Source organism: Vicugna pacos, chromosome 27 (assembly GCF_048564905.1).
Source record: "Vicugna pacos chromosome 27, VicPac4, whole genome shotgun sequence".
NCBI lineage: Eukaryota > Metazoa > Chordata > Mammalia > Artiodactyla > Camelidae > Vicugna > Vicugna pacos.
In genome coordinates, this window is record NC_133013.1 from 21,537,118 (window position 1) to 21,563,212 (window position 26,095).

At 48.0% G+C, this 26,095-nt stretch overlaps 1 protein-coding gene across 2 annotated transcripts in view; it reads right to left on the reverse strand.

The window, feature by feature from the left end:
- The window catches only part of TLNRD1 (talin rod domain containing 1), a 39,747-nt gene extending 13,905 nt beyond the window's left edge, over positions 1-25,842 (reverse strand). Inside the window, exons 1-3 of one of the 2 annotated variants that reach the window (XR_012064816.1) lie at positions 23,281-24,610; positions 22,605-22,657; positions 22,276-22,319 (exon numbers count right to left, since the gene is read on the reverse strand). Coding sequence is in view for 1 of the 2 variants with exons in the window: in XM_006220081.3 (XP_006220143.3) it covers positions 23,375-24,463 (1,089 nt within the window). In the remaining variant the exon portion in view is untranslated. Of the gene's footprint in view, positions 1-22,275; positions 22,320-22,604; positions 22,658-22,704 lie in introns of those variants that run through there. The other variant, XM_006220081.3, reaches the window with a different exon arrangement.
- Between the last annotated feature and the right edge of the window lie 253 nt (positions 25,843-26,095).

Consider the following 26,095-nt stretch of genomic DNA (forward strand, 5'->3'; position numbering starts at 1 on the left):
TCTGCTTGACGGTAATTTCCCACTCTTCCTTCCCTGTCCCATGAACTGCTGTGTCCCTTTCCTCTCCTCCGGAGGCAAATAAGCCCTGTGGTTTTGGTTTATTGGTAAAAGGCTGCAGGGAAAGAAACAGACAGATGATAATCAACCAGAGGGAAATTGGCTACTTGAAGCTAACATATTTTTTTTTCTCCTTTCACACATATGTCCTTTGAATCTGAAGGGACAGCCTTTCCCATCCTCTATTCCAGCCATTCTGAACTTCTGTTGTCCATCCTGGTCAGGAGGGTACTTGATACAGAGGCTGATTCCAGGGCTGTTCTGATTCAGAAGGTCCAGGGCAGCACCTACAGTGGTCCCCGTGGCCACTCGTGGAGGAACTTCCACTTACTCCCACCCTCTACCGGGTCTCTCCCCCATCCTCCTCTGGCAGACGGCGAACCCGAGGAAATGAGGCGAGTCTGGACATATGAAAAGTTGCAGCGTTATGGTAAAGAGTGTTATTTTCGGACTTAGAGTGGGTTGTGGACCCTGATCTTACTTACGATCAATATCCTCAACTGTAAAACTGGGTGACCAAGGGTACCCTCTTGATTAGACTATGATGAGCATTGCCTGAAATAATCCATGGAGCACACTGCTTGGCACTCAGTGAGCCCTCGATAAAAATAAGCTATTCTCACTTCTAAGTACATGCAGCCTACCAGTAATATCTATTTTATTTCCCAGTTGTTCATAAGCCATCAGTTTCATAGACCCTTCCAGAAATGTGCCAGAAGTTAACACTCACTCACTGTTAAGAGAGTTTCTGGATCCCCCTTTTCCTCTCCCTTCACTGAAAGAACTCAGAGCAATGCTGACCATTCCTAATTTCTAACGTGACCCCTCCCTTTCCCACTGCCCTTGATTTCTGGAAGATTATGAACTGCTTCTGCTTTCACAGCTGCACTTCCTCTCAGGCCATTGGAATTTAATGCATCTGAGCCCAAAGACTTGAATCCAATTAAAGTAGTTAGACACTCTTTTCCTGCCCCATCTCATACCTTTATTCATTCGTTCAACAAACACTCTTGAGTAAGAGCATTATGCCAGTGCAGTGTTAGGTAAAGGATGTCAAAGCTTGTGGTCTAATGTCTTAAACATCATTCCCTTTGCCTGCCACTTGCTTCATCCTTTTTAGGTGACGGATGATTCCCCCTGCTGCGGAGAATGGGATCAAAGTTGGAGTTGAGCAGATTTGCTTCCTCTTTGTACCCTGATCATTTTACATCATTTCTTCCAACCAGACTTGTCTTGTCCTTCCGCTCAATCTAAGCAGAGCCTTAAAAGCTGCTCCTGATGAGTTCAGCATTTCCCCAACCCTCTGCTCCTCTCCAGTCCTATTTCTTCATGTAGCCCCACTTCCATGTTTTATTTATGATGTGAACCTGTGTCCTGGGAAAGCTTCTGTGCCGCCCTTCTGGTTTCCCTTTCCTCTCTCACTGTGAAGGGTATTAGGGTAAGCCTGTTTTTGCTGCAGTAACAAACACCACCCATGTCTTAGAGCAACAACAAACAATGGCTTAATTCTTGTTCACTTGGCCAATAATGACTCGGCAAAACGGGCTGACAAAGGCTCATTGTCCTGTACTGCATCACCGGGACAGTGTGGCCTTCTGGTTATTGAGGTGGGGGAGGAGAGCATCTGAGGGCCTCACGCCAGCAGGCAGGTGCAGCAGTAGGGTGTGATGCATGCACGTCACTTCCATTCACGTCACTTCCATTCACAAACTAATGACCAGAACTTGCCACATGGCTCCGTCTAACAGCATGGGGTTGAGAGAGTGGGGGTGGGGAAGTGAGTACCAGGAAGGAAAAGAGCATTTATGGGTGAACACAAGAAGTTCATACCACAGGCTGACTCACAATCACACGATTAGAGTTTCATTTTTCAGACCCTCCCAGTCCTTAAGCCACTGGAACTCTTGGGATCCCTTGACCCTAGCATCGCACCTATTTCTTGCCTACTCTCCTTTTCGAAAAGCTGTGTTCTATGTCCAGTTACTCCCAGCCTTTCCCTTCTTCACTCCTTATTCTCATGGTGAGATTCCCTGGTGAGAAACTCTAGGTGTTCTGAATTTATTCCCGAATATCCTGCTGAGACACCTGAGAAAAATCTGATCTGAGCAAGATGGTCCTGATGGGGATGATTAGAAGACAGGAATGAGGGGGCTAGAAAGAGAAGTGAAGCAGGTGGCCAAGATGTGAAGGCTTCTGCTGAAGGATGGGGAGAGAGCAGACCAGGGGAAGGAAAGTGTCACACCGGAGCCTTGCCTAGATGCTCAGGGTGGTGCCTGCCCCAGCGGCCCCTGCATCACCTGGCTCTCAGCCCCGCCCCACACCTGCAGGGCTGGAATCTGCATTTTTAACTAGATTCCCCAGGGGCTCCACGTGCACAGTGCAGTTTGAGAAGCCCTGCATCACCGCACTTCAGAGCACACCTGTTGGGAGGGAAGATCTGGAGATCTTTGGAACTCAGTGAGAACGTCCAGACAGAATTCAGCCAACCCATCCCTCAAAAACAACGAGGTATTAAACAGTCACAGGGTACAGAGGCTGCCAGCGGTGGTGGTGTAATGTACATATTCTCAGCAGCAAAACACAATGAATTTAAAACCAAGGAGGGAGGAGATTCTGAAGAGTTTTTACCAGGTAAGGGAAAACCAAGAGGAATCACGTAACACGTTATCGGTGCTGCTATGACATGTGCCAGATGTTACTGACATTCTCCTCACTTAGTATCGCATTTTAGTAAAAGCGCAAGTACTGGAATGGCTTCTCAAGGTCCCCTTGCATCTTCAGCCTTTCCGTGCTCATTTCCGTAAGTATAAATTCCCACTGGAGTGTCAGGATCAGACTATCCCTCTCGCCCCCGCTCACTGAAGATGAAGAGATGACAGCATTTGGTTTTGTCACTTTCAAATTCCCAGCCTTCTTAACTGTCAACTCCCCACGTCTCCTTTCTCTAGACTGTATGGGTGGCCCTTGTCCCAGTACCATTGCCCTTCTTCATTTTAGGAGGTCACAACCCCAAATTTACAAACTATTCTTCACTCTCACATTGGGTGAGTCATTTTCCAATGGCGTCTAGAGTCACCGGAGCTGGGGGCAACTTGGGAACAAGTCCCAAATGAACAGATGAAAGGCAAACCGATTTCCTGCAAAGGAAGGGCTGTTCCCTGCACTTCTGATATGCCAGGCTTGTTCACACTTTGGTTTGAAGAACGACTTTATACTGTCATGGATCTAGATATAAATATAGACACAGATACAGATATTTGTTTATTTATTCATACACAGATAGAGAACATGTTCCCCACCATGTGGAAAAACCCAGCGCTCAGTGAAATTGACACCAACACACCAAAAGATGCGGAGCAGAACAACGGAAAGTTCCTTCAGCATTCAAGGCTCCAGGATTTAATCATTCCTGACACCTAGTTACCCCTCTGCTTTTGGACTCAGCCCTTCCTTAGAGACCATGAGCCAACCCCCTTTTGTACAAACTCCTTCAAGCTAGGTTTCTGTTGCCTGGAACCTAGAGACCAAAGTCATGCTCCAAGGCCTCACCTCTCCCTCCTAAGGAACACCTCTCTGGGTAGGCCCCTCACTCAGCTATAACACACTATACTATCGGAACATTTTAAACACAGTGGAAACAGAAGCGTGAGGACTTGCATTCATATGCTGATGCTAGTACTGGAATTAACCACCCCCCTCCCCAGATTAACGGAAGAAAAGCTTTGTCCCTTCTGCAGTCTTCTACACCGAGACTAGCTAGCTGGGGGCGCATGCGCCTGTGAGCAGCTCTGCCTGTCTGTCACCATCTCCAGAACAATTCAAATGCCTGACCTGCTCAAATCAGGCAAGAGGGCATCTCTGGGTCATATTCCAAAACACTTCCACTAGAAGCCCTGTGATGTGGGAGAATGAAGGCATTCCATTGCCTCTGGGGCTCGTGAGTCTGGGAAGGAGAAACAATGTTTTCTTGAGAATCTACATATGTCAGGCTTTGTGTATTATCTCAGCCGGCAGTCTGTTGGCTTACCTATGCCGTGGCAGTGAGGGTGTAATCATCACTTTACAGAGGAGGAAACTGAAGCTCAGTGACAAGCTCAAGGTCAAGGTCACCTAACAGTAAACGGCAGAGGTAGGATTTGAACCCAGATCTGTTAGACTCCAGAGCCCCTTCTCTTCCTCTGCAGCCGTGCCTCTCAGACTGCACCACACACACAAATCACCTGGTGACCTTGCAGAAATGTGGGTTCTGATTCAGTAGATTTAAACCTTAGGGTAGGAACTGAGTCCACATTTCTAACAAGCTCTCAGATGATGTCGATGCTGCCAGTCTCCAGACCCAGCTCGGGTAACAAAACTCCAGAGAACAGCATGGCCCCTAGAGCTTCAGTTTCTCGAGGGAGGGATTTTGACTTTCATGGACCACAGATTGGTAGAGGTTGAGCTAATTTTACGTAGCTCTCGTGGGGTAGGGAGGCCTCCTGCTAACATCTGGGCTACATAAGTATTTAGTTGTACAGAACGCAACTCTTTTTTTTTTCTTCCCCTAGATGCAGAGGAGTTTGAAAATTCCTTTTTTGGTCTGCAAGCAAAAGCTTCCCTGGAGACAGAAGACATCTCCTGCTGGACCCTGTTTCTTTCAGGGCTTGTTCTGCCCTCCCCAGCTCTCCGTGTCACCCGGGGGTCTGTGGACATCCTGATCAGTCAGCCATCAGCCAGCCTGATCTCCTATTCCCTCCCTCCCCGCATGACTTCCAAAATGTTACAATTACAGCAATTATGCAAAGCGCTGTAAGAGATGGAACTGTGAGGAATGGATTATACAATGGAGCACATGTCATAAACCCGGGGGAAAGTCCAACTTTTCAGGAAAAACAAAAATTTTACAAAAAAAATTTTTTTTGCACACATTCCAGAAAGGAGGGGTGGGGGGGTGGAGGTTGGGCAAAGAAACTTGGCCCGGGGATACTCCTAGCTTAGAGTCTCGGAAACCTAAAAGGACTGTTGGCAGTTCTTTGCCGGGATGGGTGTGGTCCCCTCTCATGACAGCTCCAACACACTGCTCAAGGACAAAAGTGGCTTTGAGCTGCATCTCAAGAATAAGATGTTGCTACGCCTTTCCTTCATGATACTAAATTTGAACACTGATCTGCAGCTTGAACCCCATCTCCCAACCTGTTTTACAGCTGCCACTTAAAATTGAACCTATCAAACGCTGCCAAGCACGTGTTTGGCAGCATCGATGTAAACTGAATGCACACACACTCTGTGAGCCGGCAAGCCCACTGCTCGTCTTGGGAGCTTGTGCACCAGACACAAACAAGGCTGCTCCTAGAAGCCCTAGACCTGACAGCGCTCAGATGTCCACACAGCAACAGGAGATGAGCTAAATGAATTGTGCTACATTTACAGAGTGGAATACTGGGACTGGATGAATGATAAGTCTATGCAACAATATAAATGGAATTTTACAATGACTGAGTGACAGACAAAAGGAATCTAAGGTTTTGGAAGTCAGAATGGTGGCCTCCTTGGCAGGAAGGGAGAGGGACAGGCAGGGGACAGAGGGAAAGGTGCTGGGGTGCTGGCAATGCTGTTTCCGCATCTGGACACACGACCATGTTCACTGGGTGCAGATTCATCACGGTGTATACTCATGATATGTGTGCGCTCCATGGATATATGTTATATTTGAATTTAAAAGTTTACCTGAAAAAGACAAAGCTTCACATTCCCCTCGAAATTACAATCTCTTTTCTTTGAATGATTTGAAAGCAGCCCCAGAAGGTGTGCGCATCCTCCCTCCCCTGCCTGTGCCACAGTCTGGCTCCATGGACTCTGCCCTGTAACTGGCGTGTCTCCTCCCTTCCTTTCCCACAGCCGCCTCCCCAGCCAGGGCCTCAGCCCCTCGGACCCGTTATGAATGAAATCATCGCCTCCCAGCCTCCCCACTTCCTGTCTCTCCCTCCAGCCACCTCCAAAGTGATTGTTCAACGTCTCTGCTTTCATCAGGACCCTTTCTTTACAAACTTGCAGTGCCGACACCACCACAGCCACCATTGAGCCCAGGATAAAACCCAGCCCCTCTGCAGGGCACTCAAGTCACCCCTCTTCACAAAATCAGGCCACAAGGTCCTTTCCAACTTTGTCCTCTCTGTGCTCCCTAATGAACCAATTCTCCAGCCAAACGGTTTCCTCATTGTCACCATGCCTCCTGTGTTTGCTGTCAGCCTTCTGGGCAGGTAAGAAAGCCCAGGTCCCTTCCGTCTTGTTCATTCTTCCCAGAAGGGCCAACTCTGGGAAGTTGTAGAAGGTTAAAGATGTCTTTAGCCTTCCTGGTGAGAACTTGACCTCAGCCTCCTCCAGTCCCTCTCTAAACTGAGCATCGATTGTCCCTACTTACTTGCCCAAACCGTTCAAGGAGTACACCTTGAAAGGGGCTGGAGAGAAAAAAGCTCCTGAACTTTTTTTCACCCAGACACCCCATCTGGTCCTAAACTTCAAAATACACAAAAAGTAAACTCAGCAGGGAGCAAACTGCGCCCTGACTACTACCGATGACACAGCATGCGTATTTCCTCCAGCTACACAATGGAGAAGCTGAGTAATATGTGGAACTCACTAAATGACAGGGACTAAGATCACAGGGTTTTAAGGTCAGCTGAAACTCGATTGCCATATTTTTTCCTTCCTCTTGGGTAAAGCCTCTCTGAGAAAACCCCATGCTTTTTTTTTTTTTTTTTTTTTTTTTTTTTCAGATAACCAAGGCTGGAGTCATGGCCCAGGCAGTTCCTGGCCTGCCGGGCTGGGCTGGGCACTTTTCAGCCCTTCCTCCGGGGTCAGGCAGCAGCAGGATTCGAGGAGATAGAATGAGGCAATGCTGGCAGGGCAGCTGCCGAGGAAGCCAACGAAAAACTCTGCCCTGGGTGCAGTCACAGCCCTAAGCTTCAAAGGAAGAAAACCAACAGCAGCAAGCAGGAATTTGCATGCAAACAACAGGAGTCAAAGCGGAATTTCTGATCCTGCACAGATGCTCCTGCTCAGGATGTAATTACAGTAGTCATCCACAAGCCAGAAAAAGGCCCGTGAGAGGGTCCTTGAGAATGCAAGCGCTGGAGTCGAGACAATTCTGGCTCTGCTATTCATTTGCTGTGTGACCTTGGACACGTTGCTTAGAGTCTCTGAGACTCTGAGTCCTCATCTGAAAGACGGTGGTAACAATGTGCGTATTTCACAGAGGTGCTGTATAAAATGAGAATGTATGTAAAGGGCCTACCACATTGCAAGAGCTCGATAAATAGCTACTCCGTTCTATGGGCTGTGGGAATCCCAGCCATCTTTAATTTATTAACCCTCTATGTACAAAACCTCTCCCATATTTTTTTTGTCCTGCATCCTTGCAAACAATGAAGCCCCTATGGAAACTGGGAGATGAAAGTGAAAATGTTAACCCAAGCAAGACTCCCTGAGCAGAGCTGGCCTCAAGAGGCAGGCTCCTAGATGGACTTAATCTGTCCCTAAACATCTCTCCCTTCACACTGTCTCATTATCTGAAATTCAACCAATTTGTTATTGGGCACCCAGCATCCTCTTTTTAAATAGAAGTCCTTCTGTGACGTTGAGGTTTCTGTACTCATCATCCACGTGCTAGTGGTAAATCAGCATTCTGCTGCAATAAGGCACTCAAGGTTTTGACTGGGAGTTGGGGGAATGCAGTTAATTCAGGGGCATGAACCATTCAGAGGGGTAGGCCTGGGCCAGACAGGTACTGCCCTGAATGACTTTGGGCAGAAGCATCCCTAAGAGCGTGGGTTCTGGAAGCACACTGCTCAGATTCACATCCCATGTACATCGCCAACCAACCGAGATCTAGGGAAAGCCACCTGACCTCCCCGCGCCTGGATTTCCTCATCTATAAAAAGAGAATGATGATTACAGGGTTATCCTGAAGACTAAGTGAGTTACTATGTGTAAGTGCTTAGAACTGAGCCTAGAACATAGTAAGAATCATATACAAATCAGTTATTATTAAGGAATTAGAGAATCTGGGGCAAAGGATACTGAATTATAAGGAAGATGATGCCAAACCTGGGGCCCGGGCCGAGTCACTGTTCCTCCCTGCACCCAGCCATGTGCATTTCCATAGCTCTTGGCTGCCCACCTGGGGAAGGGCTCCTCTATTACAGCTCAGCCACGTTTGGGGGAACAAGAATGTGGGATTGCCAAGGACCCTAAGCAGTCATTTTAGTACATTTTTCCATGGACAAAATGCACTTGAGACTCCTAACTACCAGCTTTTACCAACAATTTCATGGATTAAGGCCTTATTTGGCTCATCCGGTAGCATCCTCATGAAACCAGAAAACTGCAGGAGGGAAAAGACTTTTAGACTTTGATCTCAGCCTTCAGACTCCAAAGACAAGAGTTAGCTAATTTTGCTTTACTTTGCATTTTGGCCATGACCTCACTTTCCCTGGGGCAACACCCTAAAGCAGTTCATGTCTCCTCTTTGAGTTTCAAGTTTCCCAAAAAACAAAAGAGAGATAAAGGCACTCACCTCTCAGAGCTTTAGCAGGTTTAATGAAATAATGTATGTGATGAGGTTGGAGATATCTTGCTCACAGCTGGTAAGAGTTATATTGCTACCATTAATATCTGTCTCCAATGCCAAATAAATTGCTTCTCATTAAAAAGCTCCTCCTTTGAAAAGCTCTTCATTTCTCAGCTCCTCTTTGCAATAAGCCTGGACCTTGCTCCTTCATCGGTAACTTGGTTTGTCACGGACGTGTCATCCTAGAGTCCCGGGGCAGAAACGGACCCTGGGCAACCTCAAGGTCTTCCAGCAAGTCCCATGGAAACTGTCCCAGATTGCTAGACATAATTAGACACCTAAAAAAGGAAAGTATACACTCATGCTCACCCACACCCTTCAACTATTTAAGGGGCACAGAACAGCAGCACTAGAAGCGACCTAATCCAATGACCTCATTTAAAGATGAGAAAACCAAGGCCTGGAAAAGACAACTCACCCAAGGTCGTGTAGCCTTGTAAAGGCAAGCCCTGATTAGAACCCTTGTCTTTGACTCCCAGGGAGCACTAAATTCTTCTTCTGGGTGTTCATATACCACCAGAAGGAAGGTTTTTCAGAAACCACTTATGGAGATAACTGCAGTTTCTCTTCCTCTTTGAGATTAGGGCTAGTTGTGTTTTGAATTTATTTCCCACGTAGGCTCTCAGCTAGCTGAAGGCAGGAGCCAAGTTCAATAATTTCTCCATCAATGTCTTAGACTCATTAAGTATGTGTTGCTAACTGTAGAGAGAGTTTCTGTACAATAACCGATATAAACAATAACTTAAAATAAAGCTGTTCATTTATTTCTAGAAATTTATCCAAGTAAGTGACCAGAACTATGAAGGGAAAAAAGTCATTCATAAATATGTCCGTGCAAGTGTACCTGTAAGAGTACACTACTGACAAAAAATTAATCAAAATTAACTGTGAGGGAATGACCAACTATATGGTAGTATTCTCATGCAATAGCTTGATATGATAGTTAAGTAACATTTTATTTAACTTAATTGTAAAATGGGAAAATATTAAGTTAAAACACTGGGTTACAAAATAATTTTTTAATACTTAACCATGTTAAAGAATATGTATAGAAAAACATTATCGCGAAGATGCACAACAGAAATAAAGAGTGGTTATCCCCATGTAGGGGGAGGGATTGTGTCCTTAAGGTTTCTGGTATCTTCTGAACTGTCGACAGTAGGTAAGCATTCTATGGCAGAAAAAAGTCACTGTAAAGGAGACAACTGAGAAGGCACTTTTTAGATCTCACTGTACCAGGGATCAGATCTCGCTGTACCAGGGAAGTAGCAAGGCGGCAGAGAAACTTCCCGTTCCCCAAATGCCAGGTGCTCCTCTGTATTCTCAGCTCCCTCACAGTTAGGGCACATGACTTCTCTGACCTCTCACTGTGTGTCACTTCTGGGGTGAATCACTGAAGAACTGGCAGCCTAGCTCTGCCCGTGCTACGGAGACGGAGATCATCAGTTCTCAGTGGTGCAAACTACACCGGCCTGGGAACTTGAGGGACTGTGCGGAGCACCGCACTTCCCTCTTCACCACATCCTATCTGGACACGTAGCGTGAGAAATAAACTTCCGTGGTTAAGTCACAAAGATTTTTATTCAATCTGTTACCTAGTCCAGTGGTTCTCAAACTTGCCAATCACTTGGGTTCTCTTAAGAATCCTAGTACCCAAGGCACCTCAGACAATTAAATCAGAATCTCTGTGGGTAGGACCCAGGCATCATTTTTGTTTTGTTTCGTTTTAAACTCCCTGAGCAAATCCAGTGAGAAGCCAGGGGTCTACTCCCGTGGTTCTCAAAGTGTGGACCCAGCGACTGCATTAGCATCACCTTGGAACTCGTTCTAGGCGCAGATTTTCAGGCCCCATCCCAAACCCACTGATTCAGAAACTCTGGGGGTGGGATCAACAACTCCTGTTTAACAAGCCGTCCACATGATTCTGTTGCATGCCCCAGGCTGAGAACCAATGGCCTGGTTCTCTTGGTCCTGAGTCAGTCATATTTCCTCAAGTTGGTTAACTGGCAATAAACTTCTTAATAGGATTAAGCAGTGGTTTTGTTATAACAAGGTATGCGTGGCTCTTCAGGAGTGCCTCTTTGCTTGGATTTGATACTTTGGAAGTATTTTTACACACACCTTTCCAAAAATGATCGCATTAACTCGAACACGTTATGAAAAAAATACCCTAGTACTCAAAATACTGCATGGGTGGTCAAGGTGAGTGGTTCTCGACTCTGAGATTTTTGAGCACATAATATATATTTTTTAAATGTTGGGAGCACCAAAATAAGGTTAATGACTACTTTTGCAATGCAGGAAAATTTTTTAAAATTACAACTATCACCAGCTATCACCATTATTTTCATGAGATGACATTTTAACATTACAGACCAAGGAAGAGTAAATCTCAGAATACAGAAAAGTCTGTGAAAGCCCTGTTTGTAACCTTACATTTCACTGCCCTCTGTTTCCATTTTGCTCAGACTGGTGAAATCTTTGTCACAGGCAAGCTCTTCTCCTCAGCCAGCATCTTGTAACCACTGATCTAGGTGACAATTAAGGCCAACTCACTATTCCCCAGGACATTATGCAATATCCAAAGCCTTCCAAGTGGTACCAGAAGTTGAAACCCCTAAGAACTGCTCTAACCTTCAGCACCAAGTTGTTACGGCTCTCAGATTCTTCTTTCTTCCCATGCCCCGGTTTCGTGTAGGCCTCAAGGCTTAGCTATTTTGTCTATAGCATAATTCACATATTTCCCCAATTCTTAATACTAAAAACAACAGTGACCAGGCCAGAGCATGTTGTTAAGAATGTCCATAAGTAAGGCCCATTTCTAAAAATGGGAGTCATGCCCAGAATGACACCCGTCCCCCCACCCCTATCCCAGGGTATATCTCTCCTAGGGGACAAGTCACCAAGTACAATCTCAGTCATTGTTTTTGTCGCTTGCAGTTATGAGCTGGCAGGCTGAGAACCAAGTATGACATCCTTCCTTTCGGTGGGAGGAGGGGGCAAGGCCTGAAACTGATGCTCACAGATGAGTTTCTGGGTATAAAGGAGGGCAGACAGACACTAGTCAAGCAATTCAAGGGGTGCTGAATTCAAGTTTCTGTTCCAATATGTTTTCCCCCAAAACACTACCTCAGATTTATTTCTCTGAGCCTTGCAGGATTTGGGGGGTTCAGGGATGGCTACCAAAATGCAAGTGATCTTCTGCAAGCATGAATTCTTCTTTGAGCATAGGAAGTGGGTCTTACTTTTGTATCATTAGTGCCTGACCCCAGAGTAGGCTTCTGGGAGCTGCTGGCTGGACCGTCTCAAGCAGATCCAGGCTGGCAGTGGAGCGGCTCCTAGCATATAAGAAGGACCCACTTGATAGGAGGAGAGGCAGTTGTATGTTAAGTAGTCAGGCAGTGAGCTGAGAAAGAGCTTCCCTGGAGAAATTAGAGGTGGGGCTATTCTAAGAAGGTCGGTGAGCCTCCCCAGCTGTTTGGAGCTAATTCCTAAGGATCAGGAGGCTGGCATCCTAGGCTAGGAAATACCTGGGGAGTGTCTGGGGAGAGGCGCAAAGACAGAAAGCCCAGACTTCATGGCTCACAATCCCCCTTTCATGCTGTGAATCACAATTTCTCCTTTTGCTGGGGAATAGGACCCCAGACGGTGTCTCTGAGCCCCATGGCAAGTTTTCGCATGTGCTAAATGCAGAACTGCTAAAACCATGATTTTTTTCACTTAGTCTTCTCAGCATTTTTTTTTTCCAAAGCTGAGAACCACAGTCTGAGAGAAGCCGGTTCACTTGGTGACCATCACACCATGGCCACACACCACAGCCACTCAGCTTATGACAAAAGCCAAGGCTTCCGGCCACATCCCAGGGTCCAGCCATACCCGATGCTCTTCTGATCTGTGTCACCAGAAAGGGGACATAAGCAACTCGGTTCAGTCTTTGTGGAAACTGTCATGGCAATTCACTGTGGTCATGGTAACCCTATCTGCTTATTATTCCACTGAAACTAGGACTTCAGTTCTGGAACGGAAAAGTTAAATAATTAAGCAGATTTAATGCCTTTGTCTTAGACAAGTCCCTTGATTTCAATAAGACAATCATAATTTTATATTTTCAGGTGGTGTCAACACTCAAATGCAAAAAGAAAACAAATTTAACAAAACTATTCAAATGGTAAGGATAAAATGGAAAATCAACTCCAAGGCCCAAGTGTCAGTTTGCTGTTGACATTAAGGCTCCTGAGGCTTTTTGGGCCCCCATTTTGGGGTTGGGGGTGCTTTGACAGAGCACCCCCTTTCTCTTCCCTAAGGCTTCAGCTTTTTCCCTCCATTCACAAGAGCAGGGGCCTGGGCAGGAAAGATGTAGACAGAGGACACTGCTGAACATCCGCTCACCCCAGGGCTCTGCTTAAGTACACTATTATAACCCCAACCTGATTATGCAGAGTCGTGAGTAATTTCTGCATTATAACAATTATGGGATTGAAAGCCAGAACTCACTCCCTCAGTCAATTCTCACGCTGGCTTCAGGGGCTCCCTGGGGAATATGGTTCTAAGTCCATTTGTGGGAAGAAAAAAAAAAACCACCTCTCTTCCCCAGGCGGTGCCTCATTTCCACATCCCCACTGGGCCCAGTACCACCCTGGGGAGGCTGATGAGAATCACCACCAGGTCAGCCCCACTCCTGCAGCTCACAAATCAGAGCCCAAACTTGGCTGAGGCTCTGAGGAACCTAGGCCAGTGAGGCAAGAGAGATTGGCCCATCCAGGGCCTCTGAAGTACGCCCCCGTCCTTGGAATCCACCCAAATCCCTGGAGGGTCTTCAAAGGACCAGACATATCTGGGCTGCCCTGTCCAGCAGCCAAGAGTCTCAATCTTAGGACCCAGGAAGAAGTCTGCATTCGAGGGGTTAGCAACTGTTCAGAAGGATGGGAAAGACATTTCACGCAGAGGCCAACAAAAGCAAAAGCACAGAGCTAGGAACAAGAGCACGTGGGATGGCCTGAGATCCGTTACACTAGGACAGTGGCTTGAGTTGGGCGCAGGAGGAGATGACGGCCACAGCCTGATTAGGGCCTGATCCCATCCACTGTGGGACCAGTCCAGCAGCACGCTGTCAGTAGTCAATAAACATGCTGAACTATTGACTACTTGAAATAGCAGTTTAGAATCGAAATTTGCTGCACCAAAGGCACAAGTGATGGGCAGGGAGTCAATGAAAGCAGCCTGGTTGGGGGCGTGGTCCAAGCTGCAGCCAGTCTCCAGGAAGATCATTCTGCAGCACTGTCCAGGAGGAGGCCAGAGAGGACCTGGACTAGGGTCCTGGCACTGCAGCTGGCGGGAAGAAACAGCTACTGAGGGTACAAAAACGAATTTGGACGAACTTGGTAACTGACCACGGGGAACCTAGACAAAGGGAAAGGCTGATGAGATATTTTACTCTCTAGAGGCTTGATATGACTCATGAACATGACATCTGCTCATGCAGAAATGTTCACTGGGGCCTACTATGTGTTCACAACTCCATTAGTCATTGGAGATAAAAAGATGACTCCATCACCTGATAATGACACAGACGGGGACCGTGGGTGAGTGAACGGAGAATTACAAGAACTTGGTAAGTACTAACACAGGGGAAGTGACGGGTAGCCACCCAGGCTAGAGTTGAGGGGCTGGGGAGAGAAACAGGGTGCAGGATGAGCTGTCCAAGAAGACGCAGCTATGCAAGAGCTCAGAGGTCAAAAGCACGACAAGGGGAGGAGCTCTGCAAGAACGATCACGGGTGGCATGTAGGTTGCAGGGAGCTGCAGAGACCAGACTAGGAATGCCTCCATTACGAGTTTGGCTTTTATCCTAAAGTCAGTGGGGAAACCATGGAGTGTTGCAAGTGGGCAAAGATCAAACATATTTGCATTTTAGAAATCAAAATGGAGATCACTTGACAAACCAGAGGTCAATCTGCAAGCATCCTCCAGGGTATCAGGACCATGCAGCAGGTAGAAAGCCACCCTCCATGGCATCAGCGCTGCCTATGACTTTATGAGGGCTCTGGGGCATCCAGGGCCCTCTGCAATAGGTCCAGGAAGGGCTCAGACCAAACGCTCGGGAGGAAACCCGCACAAATTATCATTGGTAGGGTTGAAAAGATAACAGAGTTGAGGAGCATTTCAACCTCAAAGGGCAGAGGGACTCCATCCTAGAAATGCATTCACTCACTGGACCCAAGTGGCTAAGAATGCTGGGCTCCATCAGACAGGTGTCGATTTTATCCTTATCCCACTACTTCCTAGCTTTGGGACCCTAGGCAAGTGGTTTCAGTTCAGCGTCCACATCTGTAAAATGAGAACAACTCTTCACACCTCAAAGGGTTGCTTTGAAAACTGAGAGACACGATGTATAAAGTTCGGAGCACACACAGGAGCTCAAAAAGTGCCGGTAACTGCTTTTCTTTCACTACACAAACATACATTGATTACACTGGCCACCTGCGAGGGATGACGGAGATGAAAAAGTCCCGGTTCCTGCCTTGGAAGGCTCCCAGCCAGCCCCCACTCCCAGCCATATGCATTTTGAAGTGCCCCTGCTCAGCTCTCCGTGACCCACAAAGGCGACAGGCAGCCAAGCCCAGGACTCCTCCGCAGGTAAGCTGGCCCCACCGGCCCCTCCCAGGGCTCCTGGTCCAAGGCCAGCTTGAATGAAGTGGGGGCTGCGGGGACAACGGCTCTGCTTCCTGCAGAGCAGAGCCAGTCCGGAATAGCCCCACATCCGGCTTCAACGCTACTCAAAATTAATGAGCAGGAAAGAAAAATGACCCCTAAGCCTTGGAATAGAGTCCACCCTTTAGGGCACCTGCAATCTCTAACTGAAAACTATCCTCCAGCTGCACTAAAAATAAATTCAATGAAATTCCTATTTAAATTATATGCAGTCACCTGGCACTGAGAGTAGGAAAGACCGGTTCTGATGCCAACATCCTTCCCTAGTCAACAGGATAATATATCCAACTTGATCAACTCCAGGAACTACAAAGGTCCCAAACAGCCAAAGACCTAAACTAGAGGATCCTCATTAGCATTACTCACGGTGCTTATCCTGGTCTCTTGTAATTTGTTCTTCCTTCCTATCACTTGAACTACATCCTAAGCTCATCTCCATATTCCCAACTCCTAGTACAGAATTAGTCTTAAGAAATGTCTACTGGAGATGGCTGAAAAATCCAGGGTAAGGCTGCTCCCAATATCTTCACATCCTCCGAGGCACCAATTAATGTCCTGTATTCTGTGAGGAGTTTGTGAGCCATTCTCTTCTCAGCTAGAAAAGGAAAAGGGGGGGAGGGGGGCGCAAAACAATGTAGGAGGAACAATTTAGGTTAGGCAATTAGGAAGTGTTTCAGTAAATCTAAATGAACTCCCAATGGACTCTGCAGAATTCATGTCTCAAAGTATTAAGATGGTAGAAACAGCCGAAGTCTCTCGGCCCTGAGATTTGACAATCCATAGAGTTTCACCCCATATGGAATTTCATGGGCACTTTTACATGGGAAAACGTCAAAAGGGCTCCCAATTTTAGTTTGTATTTAAAATCTTTTCCTGGAGCTTTGAAGGTGAATAATCTCATATGTTCAAGAAGGAATCAACCCCCATGATACTAAAACCACTTACTGTATCTCGAAGGGAAGAGGCTCTGGTGAATCATGATAGCACCTACTTACTGCTCCTCTGTCACCTAAACAATGAATCCACTCAAAGCCACACCTTCTTGGGCCTGTTGTTTGCAGAGTTATATAGATGTGACGCAAAAGGAGGGTGTACCTGGAAAACACCTCCACTGGAAGGCAAACAGCATCACAAACTGCTCTTGTTGAGGATGACAAAGGATGGGGCTTCTGGGTCAGTTTCTAAGTTATCTGTGTGGCTTTGAGTCATTCCCCTTAAAAAAGGTAATATAAAGAACATGCTCTAAACACTGTTCCAGATGCCCAGGAAATGTCTGCTAAGTCAGGAACATTTTACCATCAGACTTGCTAAACCCAGACAGGATTCTAGACCCAACCAAGGATAGAGGAAGTGTCATTACCGGCCCCTTGACCCGGTATGACTGCGGTCTCACACCCTCACCTACTATTAGTGTGGCTCTATCAGGTCCCCTGTGGGTGCCCAGGATGAAGCAAGAAGTCCCAGTGATGTCAAGAATTGCCTGTGTTTGTAGAAACCTTAGTGGGCAAAAAGGTTTGAACTGAACTCCAGAAAGAGAGGAAAGAAGGAACTGGAACACTTGAGCCACTTATAAGGATATGTCTTTCAAACTATTTAATATTTCATATCCATTCAGTTCCACTTTAGTTATGTTAGTAATCCAGGTGGATAAAACTCCTATTTGGTCCTGAATTATCAAAGCCATTGTGGCTGAGCCACGCTGGATTTAAAGCCATCTCCATGGGACCCTCTTTGGTCACCAGCCACATCTACTTAATGCCCTCTGCACAGACTCAACTTAAAAAGCAGGTGTCATGGAAATTGCTGTGGAGTATACGATTCCATCAAGACAGGTAAAATATCAGACGATCTATTTTTGTCAAGCCTATGAACAACTTTCCAAGCATTACTAACACAAAATGCCTACACATCTTAAAAATTAGATCCCAAGTGATAATAAAACTAGGATCATATTTATGTTTTTAGAAACCACTTTATCATGGAACTTACCAGAGAAGGAATATTTAAAGTAAAACCTCACCTCCAAGGAAACTTTGAGGAAAATTTTTATACCAAAATTCTGTCTGAAGGAAGGTGTCTGGATAACTTACTCATTCATTTTAGAACAGGACTGATGGCCACCAAAAAAAGTTGAAATGGAAAAGGCATCAGTAAGCACTAAATTGACCTAGGTTTCCTACAATTTCCTAATTTCTAGAGGTTTCACATCAATCCAGGTCTCCTATAACCAAGGCAACAACTTTTTCACTTGATCAGTACCTTGAGCACCATCTAAAACCTAGGCAAATTAGAACAAAGGCAAACTATTACATATTAACACTTAGGTGACGCAGTGCAATTTGGTGGAAGTTTTTCAGGGTAACAAGCTCATTAACCTTGAATACACAACATATATATTTCACTTCCTGAAACACAGGGTTTTGTAAAGTTTCCTCTCTGTGTCCTACTTCAGCATAAATCTGGATACACGTATGTTATTACTGAATACCTAGAATGCAGTTTGAAGTCAGTGAATGGATTCATTTTTAAATTATGCTAACAAATCTAAATCGGCATTTAAATGCTTCCCGGAAGTTTGACGTTGTGGTTTTAAGAATTTAAGACATCCAGTGTTTCTGAGAACCTGGATAGGCTTGCCATGTAGAGTAACAGAAGACTTAGAAGACAAGGCTATGCTCTTTATTTGGGCCATCCTTGAGGGTATCACAATTTATCTGCTGTGTCAAATTACCTGGAGGGGTAAAAGCAAGATTAGGAGAAACTGACTTAACACAGAGTGTTTCAGATCATACTTTCGAAGACCTTCTAGGTGGACAGAATTAGTCTATGGAACTCATCACAGGGTTTTGCACGCCATGGGAACTCATCATAAATATTTAACTTTTACAGCAGGAAAACAGAAGTACAAATGTTTAGATGATACGCAGAGTGAGTAATACCTGCCTCCTTTACAAGACTGCACTAAGGACCCAATTACATAACATACGTGAACGCACTTTATAAACTGAAAAGGTCTAAATAAACACAATAAATGCCTCCGTTCCCACAGTAAAGAGTCAAGCAGTGATCCGGTCATGGCCACTACATATTATCTCCTAGAGTTAATGTGCCCGGAAATCACCTGGAAATCTTGCCAAAGCAGATTCTATTGGGTAGGTCTGGGGAAGGGCCAAGATTCTGCTATCTACCAAGTTCCTCAGTGATGCCAAAGCCAGCTCCCAGGACCACCACTGTGAGTAGGGAGGCCCCAGAAGATCATCCTAATTCTTGGTGCCTGGTTGGCCTTAAAGGACATATTTTCTGAGTATATTGCAAACTTTGGCTATCCCGAAAATGAGTCCTGGATAAGTCTGTATGCTTCATTTGGTTCTGAATAGAGTACTTAAGAAACTTAATAGCAAAATGCTTTCTTGGGCAGCCAAAGAGCTAATGAGTTGGGTTTTAATTAGGTTGTCTGCTAGTTCCAGCTTTCTAGGACTAAAGTCAACAACATGCAAAAACACAGAGCTAAGTTGCCAGCTTACTTTTATATAACTGCAGTTCATCTCCAAGGAGAGGTAAGAGAGGGAGAGCTCTGTAGTTGTGTACACACACACACACACACAACCTGCTGATTCTAAACTGGCCGGAGAGACTAAATTATCTTTTCTACCCGAAGAAAAGGGCTCAAAATATTCAGGAGGGAAAAAAAACACCTGAGCAAACAAGAAACTTGCAGAAACTCTGCTGCCTCCTGCCACAGAAGCACTCTGGTCTTACAGGGTCAGGAGGGAACACAAAGAAACCAGCAGGCCCTGCAGCCCAGTAGTCCCTCAGACTGGGCCTGCATCCGAATCAGTGCGCCACCCCAGAGTTTCTCCTAGAAACAGGCCCAGGATGCTGCTGCTGAGGCTACTGCCGGCCCACTAACCAAGTCTGGAGCAGCACCGAGTCTTTGCGAGGGGAGGAACCACGCCTCACTCTGGGCTGCAGCCCTGGGCCCTGCACAGTGGCTAGCACACACAGGTGGCCCCCCAGGAAATACGTGTTGAATGAATGCCCATTGTAACTCTCATTTCCAGAAACAATTCTCTGACTTGCTTAGGTACACTTGCTGTAGGCGTCTTAAACACACATTCACTTAAAAAAAACTACATGCACACATGCCAGGCACTGCAGCCTCTGAGCCAAAGGCGCTTTACAGTTAAATTAAATCAACCGCAAGCACAGATACAAGTCATCATACTTCTCTACAGCATCGGAACAGCTCAGTCGTTGAGCCTCTGCCCCTGACGTGGAAGCAGACTAGCCATCTATCCAAACCACCCTGAACGAAAACCCTACTTTGGTAAAACAGGACAATTCATTTCACACATACTCATATGCAAAAAAAAAAAAAAAAAATTTTTTTTTAATCAAGACAGAATTTGCCTGGAGGGAACACAAGTATCTGTGTCCACATTGGAAGCCCAGAGATGGTCTCCTTAACGGCTCCTCCAGGTACTGGAAACCCAGGCACCGAGGGGCCAGGGGACGGCCCCAAAGGCAAACGTGCTACCGAGGCTTTAAATGGATTTCTTCTCTAACTGCTCTCCTGTTTACCGAGCAAAGCTCAGAAGGGGCTTTGGCAGGCGTTTTTCAAATCCTCTGCCTGATCTGCATGTTACCATAGTCACATTCATTCCGAAAAAACAGGTGCTTCTGTTAAAATTAGCTGTTTCAAACTGTCAAATATTTTAGATCCCTATGCTGGCTTAAAAAAAAACAGCGTTATGTAAAATAACCAACCAAATGAAAGTGATGCTTCCAGAACTATAAACTCTTTAGTGATTTTTTAAAGAAATATGACCTTAAATTTTACCAAAACTGGGGTAGAGATGAGGGTGGGGGAGAAAAATACACACACACACACACACGTAATTTTCTGCATTTTCTAACATCAACCCAGAATGAATAATAGAAAAAGGCCAAGTTTAAACAGCCAAGGAAAGACAGAGCTGTGCTTTTTTCCAGTTAAGTCTTGTGTTTGAAAGCCTTTTGTCCCATTACTTTGGTTGACTGTCATAAATAATGGCTTTTGTTCCGAGAACACAGCCATAATGATTTACTTCTCTCATGACCATTCAAAGGTTTTCAACATCCTCAGTCAGGATGGTGCCCATTAAGCCTGCGTAAGAAAACCTGCCCTCAGAAGTCAGGAGAGCCCAAGGCTTGCCATCTTAAATTAACTCTAGTGTCATATAATTTTTTTTTTAATGAGGCCACTCTGATTTTATTCCTGGAACCAGTATTATCTCTGCTGCCCTTATTAAACCCAATGAAATAGGTCTGAGATACTTCTTTTTAAAGAAATCAGGGCTATTTAAAAAACAAGTTTAACAACCTGATACACTGGAAGAAAGTTAAAATATCAGAGACCTGTGCCCAAATCCCTTGTCTAGCTAATGATACAGACACACAGAAACATTGTGCACTCTGGTTTCCTGAAACTTGCTGAAAAAAATAAAAGCAGAATTCATTTCAAGCCACCTGCTGGATGAAAAATCCTAAACTTATCACAGAGCCAGAGAGAGGAAAAAAAGAGGTTAACACACCACTGAACATTTTAACAACTTCAGAGGACAGGATTTTGATTTCAAGTCAAAACCTTTAATAGAAATGTTAAGAGCAACTATCCCTTGGCTAAGAGAAAGGAAAGTTTCAAAATTAATTTGGTGACTAGCTAGTTAACTTCATCCAAGTAGATAGGGAAAGTGATTTTTTTTTTCTTTTCTGGCTTGCACTGTCCTGAAAATTGCTTCTGCAAGGGAAGAGTCCAAGGAACAACTGGCAGTTCTTTTTTTCCTAATCAGACACCAAATTTGCAGGTTTCTGGTTCTGATTTTATTTTACTTTGTTCCTTTCAGTTTACTTTTTGTGATCTGCACAGGCTAAAGGAACCACTTCAGTATTATTTACGTAAATCCGATAAACAAAAGTAAGTAAAAATAACTATACATAAGCAGGATTGTCACTGGCGCATGGGTTAGGTTTCCTCTCCTCAAATACCTCCTGAACTTGACCAATACAGACTTAAACGAAGGGCAGGGGGAGAGGAATAAACATTAAAGATCATTTTCATCTTTTAAAGGCTTCAAAAATTTAAATTCACCAGGACCTATGAGAAAAAAAACAACTCCCTTAACTGTTTTTTAAAAAATGCATAGACCCTACCACTTTAAAACTTTTTCAAACTTCAAATTCAGAGAAGCTTAACAGCTGTACCACCCAACACAGGTTTAAAGAGGTTTTACAGGCTGAATACGATGTTCTTGTAATTAGTATAATTATTCAAGTAAAAACAGCCACTATGACTTTCTCCTCTAACATATCACAGTGGAAAAATCTTTCTTTTCAGATTTGTGGGACCTGCAAAGGTTCAGGCACAACAAATCCCCAGAAAAATGTAAACGGAGCAAATTTAAAGCATGTATGAGTTTTACCCATGTGGTTCTCTCGGGATAAGCACACAAATAAACCTGTTGTACTTTCAGTGGGAAAATGTTCAAAACTCAGTTAGCTATGCTCAGCAAAACTATACACCCCTCTCCCCCAAGATTTTTTTTTAATTGTCTGCAGAAAAGACCAACTACTTCAAAATAACTCCGAATTTCATTTAACAAAACCTTCTCCCAACGTAACAGTCAACGAAGGCGTATCTTAGATCAAGGTCACAAAAAGAAGCCCTTTGCCCGCAATCATGCTCTGGAAAGTTCTTAACACACTTTCCAGAATACCTCTCCCTCTATTAAACAGTCTGGAACCTTCCTCTACAGTATTTTTCTGAAATCATGAGCACCTGGATCTTGTCTGCATAGACCTGTCTACATACTCTCACTTGATACACAGTCCTTTTGCACGTCCATACACAGATCCTCTGACCTGGGAAGGCTGGCATTCCACACAGGTGTAGGAAGAGCCTTAATCTGAAAAAGACAGGTGGAATACAAATCAAACTTCTGTCAGCCTGAACCCTGCTCATTACGACAGAAAGAGGCGTGGGGACAAAGGGAGCTCAATCACATTCCAGGAGAAACTAGAAGCAAGACCAAAAACCCTCATTAACAGTCCAGTTTGCACTATACTTAATTCAACCACATTTGTGCCCCCTGCCTCTACAAGGAGTGTTACACGCAGCTCTCTTTGAATTTTAGGCTGTTCAAACAAGCAACTCTTGAGGAAGAAGAAAGGGTTGCGGATTGGGTACCCACCTCACTGCTACGGCAGCACTTTCCAGGGTGCCTTTCCATAGATGACATGCAGCCTGCAACATTACAATTATTGAAAATCAACAATAATTGCCAAAAGCCATCTGAGAAACATAACATTTTAATAGATGAAATAAATACTCCAGTACATGCAAGGTAAAAACTTGACATTAGGGGGGAAAAAATCACTCTATAGTGTAAATTAAAAAATAAAACACACACTCACAGTAGCTTTTCCCCCCGTTTGCAAATCACATGGCAATGTCATACTCTTTCCATACCAAATATACGCCTAATCCAACACGATTGCTTAAAAAAATAACAACATACAAAAAAGGTAGCTACATCCATGTCTAAGGAGTGAAAACTGAGGTAACCTTTCTTTTAATTAGGGGGGTGGGGAGACCAAAAAAGAAATGAACCCATGACCTCCTTCCTGCCCAATTAATAAAATTTAGTTGAGGAATTCCGGAAGAGGAGCTGGGGCAGGGGTTGGGGGTGATTCTGCAACCAGCAGATCACACATCTTCCATCTCCTGGTCCCTACTGTGTCTGCGCTGGTGGGTACCCGGGCCCTCCGAGTGCGTGCGTAAATGGGAGGCATGGCCCTGCCTTCTGGAAGATTCTTCTCGCGCATTTAACATGGGGGGGGAGGGAGGGGGTTGGGGGGAAGCTTCACCTTTGATTTCTTTGGTATAAATGGAGAGGGATAAAGAATAAGTATCTTCCTTTAGCCTGGGGGTGGAAGAAAGGGATGGTGGGGCCGGGGGTTGCTAATTCACAGAATTGGAATTCACTGGCGGTAAAGTCCTGGGCGAAGACCTCTCCCTTAAAGCCTGAGATAGCAGGGTGCAGCCTTCAGACACGGCGCAGGCCGAGTTCCTCAGCCTCTCCCTGTGGTCCGACATCTTGGCGCCCCCGTCCGGGTGCTGCGCCAGATCCCTGAGGCACTGGGTCAGGAGCACGCAGGCCGACACCACGCTCATGGCGCCGCCCAGGATGGCGGTCTGCACCGCCTTGCCCTCGGCGCTCACGGCCGCCGCGCGACCCAGGAACTGCGGCTCGGTGGCGAAGCCCACCAGGGCGCTGACCGCCTGCACCAGCGGCCCGCTGAAGAGCGCGCAGCGGCTCCGCGCCAGCTCGCTGGGCGCCACCTTCACTTCGCGCACGCAGGCCAGCAGCGCCGACGCGCTCGTGCTCATGCACTTGACGCCCAGCTTGAACTGCTCGCGGGAAAAGCGGTCCCGGGACTTGTCGCTGGCCAGGGCGCACGCGTCTGTCAGGAACTTGAGGTTGCGCGACAGGCCCTGCGACACCTCCAGCAGCAGCTGCGGGGTCATGTCAGCCAGCGGGGTGGCGCGCAGCACGGCGCAGCCCTGCTCCACCTCGTGCCGGCAGCGCGTCACGCGGTAGCGGTCCACCAGGCCCGGCTGCGCGGGCTGCGCGCCCGGCGTGGCCACGGCCGCCAGATATGCCGCGTGGGCGGAGCACTCGGTCAGTGACACCACCAGGTCGCCCAGCTCCACCAGGCTGTCCCCTGCCTCCCCGAAGCGGCCCATGTTGAGCTGGCTCTGCACGTCGTGGGTCAGGATGGAGAGCCCCTTGGTGCGTGCGATGATGGTGTCCCGGCACTGCTCGAAGGACTCGGCACCGGCACAAGAGGAGGCAGGGCCCTCGAAGAGCACGGGCCGCGCCTCGCTCGACAGCAGCAGCAGATCGGCCACCAGCTGCATCTTGCCCTTGCAGTGGTCGCAGACGGACACCAGCCTCTTACGTGGCTGCGAGCAGGCCCCGCCGACGGCGCTCGCTGGAGCCGGAGAAGCCGCCTCGCCAGTGGGCTTCCCAGCGCTGCCGCTAGCCATCGCGCCCGGGGGGCACTGGCATGCCGCTGGGGAGTCCGCTACCACCGCCGCTGCCAATGCCGCCGCCCCCGCGGCCGTCGCGACTCAGCTGGCCAAGGCCGCGGTGCCTTCCCCGCACCATCATGCCATCCACCGCCGCGGGCAGAGGGCACTGGGCTGCGGCGGCCGGAGCCCGGGCGGCGCGGAGCGGGCCCTGGGGCCAGAGAACACAGAAGGCTCTTCGGGGCGCGGGGAGGGGCTGCAGCGTTCGGCCTCTTGGAGGGCTTGCAGGAACCATGAACCGGGGCAAAGCAAACTCACAGACCGCTCTCCTCGTCGCCGGGCTGCCAGGAAAGTCCCTTCTGCTGGGCTGCCGCCGCCGCCGCCTTCCTGGGCATGGCCCGGCCCGACCGCCGGAGCTGGGAGGGCCGGAGAGGGAAGCTGGGAGTTGTCCTTCCTTCCTTCCTTTCTTTGAAATCAAAATCCTTTCCTCGGGGAGGAGCGCGGGCGGCGGCTCAGGACGGCACTGCTGTCAGCCACCTCGGGCTCGGCGGCGCACGTGGGCTTCAGGCGTCCAGACCCCGCCAGGCGGCACTTCCCCGCGACGGTGGCCGGGACTGGCGCTGTAGGACGCGGGGCTGCCCCGGGCGCATCTCCTGCCTCCCGCTCTCGGGAAGCGGCGCCGGCGGCGGCGGCAGGGCCGAGGGTGTGGCCGGTGCTGGCGCGGCCGAGTCAGAGTCGGGCGGGAGCCTGCACTGATTGCGCACAGCGGCCGCCCCGCTCGCGCTCTCGCCCGCCTGCCACGCCCGGGCGTGCCGGGCGCCGCAGCGGCCCCTTCCCGCCTCGCCGGTTCACAGAGGGCGGCCCGGCGCCGAGGCGGCACGCCCTCCCGGACCGCGCGCCTCGCGGCCCGCCGCTGGCTGTCGGCGCGAGTCCATCCCCGTCGCCTCCTCGCCTCGGGCCCGCTGCGGCTGAGCTCTCCCGAGACCCCGGGCCCTGTGCATCGGACGCAGCCGCGCGCGTCTCCCAGGCGGCCCAGCCAACTCAGAAGGTCCCCGCGGCGCTGCGGCAACCCGCCCGGGCCCCGGCTCCTGCCATTTTTGTCAACCTCCAACTTCCGAGCGAGCCGGGAGAAACTGAAAGGAAGGGCGGGGGCCGAAAGGCAGAGGGGAAAACACCCGCTTCCTCTCCCCGCGCGGCTTCACCTCGGAGCGCGGCCGTGGGTGCGCCGCCGCCCGCTCGCCCGCCGGGGCTGCTGGAGGCTTCTCCTCTTCCCGTCCGCGCCTCGCCCCCGGGCTCGCCGCCGCCGCCTCGGCCCTAACCTCCCTGGAGCCTATAGAAATCTTTTGTGTGGCGTCACCGCCTTTCGTTTAAATCCCGCTTCCTCCTCTCGCCCTTCCTCCCGCCCCCTCCGCCGCTCCCGGATGCTTGCGCGATGCGCTGCTCCTCCCCCGGGAAGCTGGGTGGCTGCGGGAGGACGCCCCCTCCCAACGCGGACGCCGTTGGCGCGGGGCCGGTGGTCTCCGGCTTCCCCGGCGGTCCTCCGCGGAGCGGCGAGGGGAGAAGGCCGGAGGGAGGCCCTCCCGGGCCGGGGGCTCGGCGCACACCCTTGGGAGACCCGGGCGCAGCCGCCGGTTGGCCTTACGTAAGCTC